This window comes from Scyliorhinus canicula, chromosome 16, assembly GCF_902713615.1.
Source record: "Scyliorhinus canicula chromosome 16, sScyCan1.1, whole genome shotgun sequence".
NCBI classification, from domain to species: domain Eukaryota; kingdom Metazoa; phylum Chordata; class Chondrichthyes; order Carcharhiniformes; family Scyliorhinidae; genus Scyliorhinus; species Scyliorhinus canicula.
Window position 1 is genome coordinate 63347827 of NC_052161.1, and position 6000 is coordinate 63353826.

The 6000-nt window shown below is 41.6% G+C and overlaps 1 protein-coding gene across 13 annotated transcripts in view; it reads left to right on the forward strand.

Annotated features, from left to right (window-relative positions):
- Positions 1-5077, forward strand: part of sgms1 (sphingomyelin synthase 1) — a 162862-nt gene extending 157785 nt beyond the window's left edge. For 12 of the 13 annotated variants that reach the window (XM_038821273.1, XM_038821274.1, XM_038821275.1 and 9 more), the window contains one exon: positions 3455-5077. In XM_038821273.1, coding sequence (XP_038677201.1) covers positions 3455-3640 — 186 coding nt within the window. In that variant the 3' untranslated portion in view covers positions 3641-5077. The remainder of the gene's footprint in view (positions 1-3454) is intronic. The other variant, XR_005463694.1, reaches the window with a different exon arrangement.
- The last annotated feature ends 923 nt before the right edge of the window (positions 5078-6000 follow it).

The window sequence follows — 6000 nt, forward strand, 5'->3', positions numbered from 1 at the left end:
ACTTTGCTTTCTGAAGTCAATGACCAACTCCCTAGTTCTGTTGATGTTGAAGGAGAGGTTGTTGACGTTCTACCACGCAAATAGATTCTCTATCTCCCTCCTGTACTCTGATTCATCGTTGTTCAAGATTGAGATCCGACTCACTACATCATCAAACTTGCAGATGGAGTTGGAGCCAAGTTTTGCCACACAGTCGTGTGTGTGTATATAGGAAGTATAGTAGGGGGCTAAGTGCACTGCCTTGCAGGGCCCCGCTATCGAAGACTATCATGGAGGAGGTGTCGCTGTTTATCCTTACTGATTGTGGTCTATGCGCCAGGAAATTGAAAATCCAGTTGCAGAGGGAGGGACCAAGTCCTAAGTTTGTAGTTTGGATATGAGCTTGGGATTATGGTGTTGAAGACGAAGCTGTAGTCAATGAATAGGAGTCTGATGTAGGAGGAGTCCATGTTGTCGAGATGCTCCAAGGGTGAGTGTAGCGCCAGGGAGATGGCGTCTGCTCTGGCGGTATGCAAATTGCAGTGAATCAACGCAATTTGGAAGTATGGAGTTGATGTGTCTCATGACTATCCTCTCACAGCACTTCATGAAGATAAATGTCATAATGATAGATGTCATAATGATAGATGTCATAATGATAGTGGGTGGCATAGTGGTTAGCACTGCTGCTCCAGGGACCCGGATTCAATTCCACCGTCGGGTGACTGCAGAGTTTGCACTTTCTTCTTCTGTCTGCGTGGGTTTCCTGCCGCAGTCGAAAAATGCAGCTTAGGTGGCTTGGCCATGCTAAATTGCCCCTTGGTGTACAAAAGGTTAGATGATTTACTGGGTTACGGGCTGGGCTGGAGGCATGGGCTTAAGTAGGGTGCTCTTTCCATGGACCGGTGCAGACTCAATGGGCCGAACGGCCTCCTTCTGCACTGTAAATTCTATGACCTATGTCAATGCCACCGGACAATAGTCATTGAGGCACATTGCCTGGTTCTTTTTCGGCACCGGTATGGTAGTGGCCGTCTTGAAGCAGGGGGGAACCTCTGAACAGAGTAGGGGAGGTTGAAGATGTGTGCAAACATACCTGCCGGTTGGTCTGTGCAGGATCGCAGTGCACAACCGGGGACTCCGTCAGGACCCGTTGCTTTCCATGGGTTCACTTTCGAGAAGGCCACACTGACTTTGAAACTGCGACGGTCGGTATGGGTATGTGTGAAGTTGTTGAGGCAGTTGACAAAGGTTTATTGGCTTCCTGCTCGAAATGAACATAGCATTCATAGAATCATAGAATTTGCAGTGTAGAAAGAGGCCATTTGGCCCATCGAGTCTGCACTGGTGCTTGGAAAGAGCACCCCACTTGAGCCCACACCTTCACCCTATCCCTATAACCCAGCAACGCTTTTTGTTTTAGACACGAAGGGCAATTTTAAAATTGCCAATCCACCTAATCTGCACATCTTTGGACTGTGGGAGGAAACCAGAGCACCCGGAGGAAACCCATGCGGACACTGGGAGAAGGTGCAGACTCCACACAGACAGTGACCCAAGCCGGGAATCGAACCTAGGATCCTGGAACTGTAAAGTAACAGTGCTAACCACTGTGCTACCTTGCCAATCGAGTTGATCGGGAGGCGGGCTCTGTCGCCAGAGATTCTACTCGGCTTTGCTTTGTAGCCCCGTTATATTGCTTAAGCTTTGCCACACCCGACGAGAGTCTGTGTCATTAGCCTGGCACTCTCGTGTTGTCTGGGATTGTCTCTTGGTGTCCCTAATGGCTTTGCGGAGGTAGTACCTGGATTTCTTGGATAGGTTAGGGTCACCTGTCTTGAACACCTTAGACATGGACTTCAGTAGAGAGTGGACCTCCCTGTTAAATCATTGTTTCCGGTTGGGGAACGCCATACTACCTTCATTGGCATGTCGCCTTCGACCCACTTACTGATGAAGTCTGTGACAGTGGTGGCATACTTGGCGAGGTTGGCCGCTGAGTTCTTGAATATGGACCAGTCCATTTAGTCTTTTTCCTTATGAACATTTTGTGTTGAATTTGTATAAATGGTAAATATTTTTGGAAATATTGTTAACTTCTATTTGAACCTTCCTTTGTCTCAAGCTCCTTTGAGGAAAAACATCTCTTTAGCAGGGTTGAAATGCCGCTCCCTCTATCTGTACAGAAGTATGTCACTGCATTTCATCATCTCTGCAAAAGGATCTGGTTGTGATTGAGAATGCAACCCGCTTGGAACCAGGAGGTATTTAGAAAACCAAAAGGAAGACTAGAACATTTAGCTTTTCCACGAGGATTTGAATGTCTGCTTGAGAGACTTTAGCTGCAAGGTTAGGTTAGAGAAGCTGCCATTATTCTCCTTGGAGCAAGCAGATTGAGAGGGAGATCTGACAGATGTGTACAAGAATATGACAGGTTTAGTTGAGGTACACAAAGAATAGCTGTTCCAGTAGCTTAAAATACGAGGACTAGCGGACACAGATTTAAGGTTTTGAACGAGAGATATAGGGGAGAGTATGAGAAATGACTCTTTACACAGCAATTGGTAATGGCCTGGAACTCATTGCCTGCCACGGTGGTGGAATGATTTCAAAAGGAAATTGGATGGGAACATCATGGAAAAATCTTGCAGGGCCACAGGCTCAGGACCGGAAAATGGAACCGACTGGATTATTCTAGGGAGCAATGGCATGGTGGTCATTCACAAACTCAGTGGTCTTCACTGCTGTCTCCTGTATCACAAGTCTTAGACAATGACTCCAACACTGGTCCTCCTTCAATCTCTATAAAAGCACCTGGACTTGCATGGATAATTAAAAATAAACTATAACTTAACTTAACTTCTAACCTCTTCCACACTGTCCCCCCTCTTGCTTTCTTCCCCCACCTCACACCCCAAACGTTAGACATACGAAATTGACATCATTGAGAGTCCCAATAACTTAGACCTTGCATATACTTGTATACCTAATGGTAATTTAGGTTTAGGAATGAAAAGTAATGCAAGTATTAAGCATAATCTGATTTTAGTGACCAAGGAGATAAAAATTAAAGTACCAAAAAAAAAGAAATTTGGCTGTCCCCTACTGAGAGATTCTCTCAAAAATATTCTGGCAGATGAGGAAGGAGATGGTTAACTGGATGTAAAACATTGGAAGATCCAGTGTATTGTTGCAACAGTTTACTTGATATAAAAGCTTCCTGTAGAAGAATATTTTGCAGAGATTATGAAATGCAGTGACATATACTTTTGTACAGATAGAGGGAGTGCCATTTCAACCCTGCAAAAGAGGTGTTTTTCCTCAAAGAAGCGTGAGGCAAAGGCCTAAGATAGGACAATTTTGTTGGCTTGGTGCATTCTCGTCATATAACTCCTGACTTGTGCTTATCTGTTTACTTTTTGTAAATTATTCCACAAGTATGATCTAATTAATATATTTACATCTTTCTTTTCAGGTATTAAAGGAGCCCTCCGAGACTAATTTTCTATCCCAAGTGTGGTGGTATAAATTCTTTCGGTTTTTGGAAAGCAACGTTCAAGTAATTGTACCTCGTACATATCATTTGCCACTTTCCTGGTCATCCATATCACGGTTCTTTGGTAGAAAAGTTCAATACAGCCGATTAGCAATGGATACATAGCACCAGATAATCTGAGGGACTGTGCAAAGTGCTGAAAATTCCTCTTGAGCTGATGCCATAGTGAACTTTCTGCTAACTCATGCCCTGCAACATTCACTTTTACTGACGTGTTCCAATTAACTGGTCAGCACTGTGATCTTTCCAAAGGACTATGTAGAACAAAAACGATTGACATGCACTGTATAATCTTTAGTTAATTGTCTTTTTGTCTTTGGTATATGCCATAAACACAAAATCACGTTCAATTGTATTTGATATTAACTGCATCAGTGGCAATTGTGTCCTGTCTGCTAGTGTTTTCTTTAGCATTTGTCGGCAAAGATGTCTGGGATAAATTGTTTTTTTTTTCAATCAGAAATTCATCTTTAATGATCCTTGCCCTAAAGACTGGGCTTAAAAGCCATTTTCTTAGATATGTTTAGATATTAAAGGTGGTTGATAAATAAGGATTGGGTTCTGTTTGCAAATAAACTGCATTTTGGAGCCAATGTGGCAAAAGCAACTTAAGTGCAAAAATGTTTTATAGCAATCATTCTTGTTATTTATGTTAAATGAATGTGGCAGTGCAAAAAAAAAATCTACACAAACAGTTTTTCAACTATTTAAAAGTGAGGTCTGCATATAATGGTGGACTCCTTCTATAGCAAGAATGAAATCAGCATTGGGTGGAAATTTTGACTGATATTGTTTGTTTTCTAGTGCCTTTTCTTGTCCTGATTGTATGGTCAGTAGGTGGTCTCAGATATAGTATATGAAAACTCCAAAAAGCCTATATGTATATTACCTTGAGTATTGAGTTAATAATTAACTGTTGCAGAATTGCAAAATGTAAGCTCAACAGTGAGCATTCAGTTTTGTAGTTAATGTTTGTGCACACTTTGTCTTGAATACTTTGAGATATTGGGTGCAAAATAAAAGAAAACGGTAATATTCAATTCACTAACTATGGGCATGTCCTGTTGGATATATTACTGTACAGGTAAATTATTTTATTATATAAATGGGAAATACAACACAACAAATCTAACTGTTGTATTTCAACTTCCTTTTTACAGATTTTGCATTTTTCTTAAATATCAAGTCATAACATGAAAGCAAAAAAAAAACAAATTTATGTGCAGAGGTTAATGCACGAGCAAAGTATCCATGCTCCTCTGACCCGTTAGTTGGTAAATCAGCTACAGAGATACTCTATTTCTATAAATTTTATTATATTTGTGCAAATAATGCATGTAGTCTCGCCCAAATCAAAAGTCGTGAAAATGAAGTCTCTATTTGCCAATGTGAGAAATAGTTTTTTATTGCAAATTATATGATCTCCATTCTGTATTTTATGTGAAAAATGTTTTTTTCTGTAGTTTTGTGTATACACAAGGTGATATTTGTATTGTAAAACAATTATGGTGAAGGATGGAAAATAAAAAGCTTTAAATGTAAGCATTTTCTTTTCCTTCTGTAAAAGTGTTAATGCACCTTGGGAATCATTTCATAATGTGTTTCTGTTTTTTTTTAATCGAGATCCTCTCGATGAATTCTCTAAGCCTTGTAATTAGTCGATTCCTTTTCCTGATTGGGCCTTACTTTCACATGGGCAGCACGGTAGCATTGTGGATAACACAATCGCTTCACAGTTCCAGGATCCCAGGTTCGATTCCGGCTTGGGTCACTGTCTGTGCTGAGTCTGCACATCCTCCCCGTGTGTGTGCAGGTTAGGTGGATTGGCCATGATAAATTGCCCTTAGTGTCCAAAATTGCCTTTAGTGTTGGGTGGGGTTAGTGGGTTATGGGGATAGGGTGGAGGTGTGGGCTTGGGTAGGGAGCTCTTTCCAAGACCCGGTGCAGACTCGATGGGCTGAATGGCCTCCTTCTGCACTGTAAATTCTATGATTCTATGATCTTCGATGAGAAAAGGAATGGAGGGGAGTGAACAGACCAGACTCTGATCTCAGCACATGCATGATTATTGCCTGCGGCAACTATAAACTTGATCTAACAACTCCTATTTTGTTGGTTTTCCCTCCCACATTTTGTTGGAAAATGAGGATTTTTGATGTTGATGGTTTGGGATTCCCTCCAGCAGCAACGGCCTCCACGCTAAAAAGTTGCTTTACTGGATTTCTTTAAGTGGATTTGAAATCTTATCTTTCTCTTGCTCAATGTGCCAGCTGTGGGTTAGCACGTTTGCTTCTGAGTGAGAATGCTGAGGGTTCAATCCCTATTCCAGACACGTGTGCACAAAATCCAGGCTAACACTGCAGTGCCATACTGTCAGAGGTGATGTGTTTTGCATGAGATGTTAAAGTGAAATACCATCTGCTTCCTGGGTGAATGTAAAAGATCCCATGGTTCAATTTCATAAA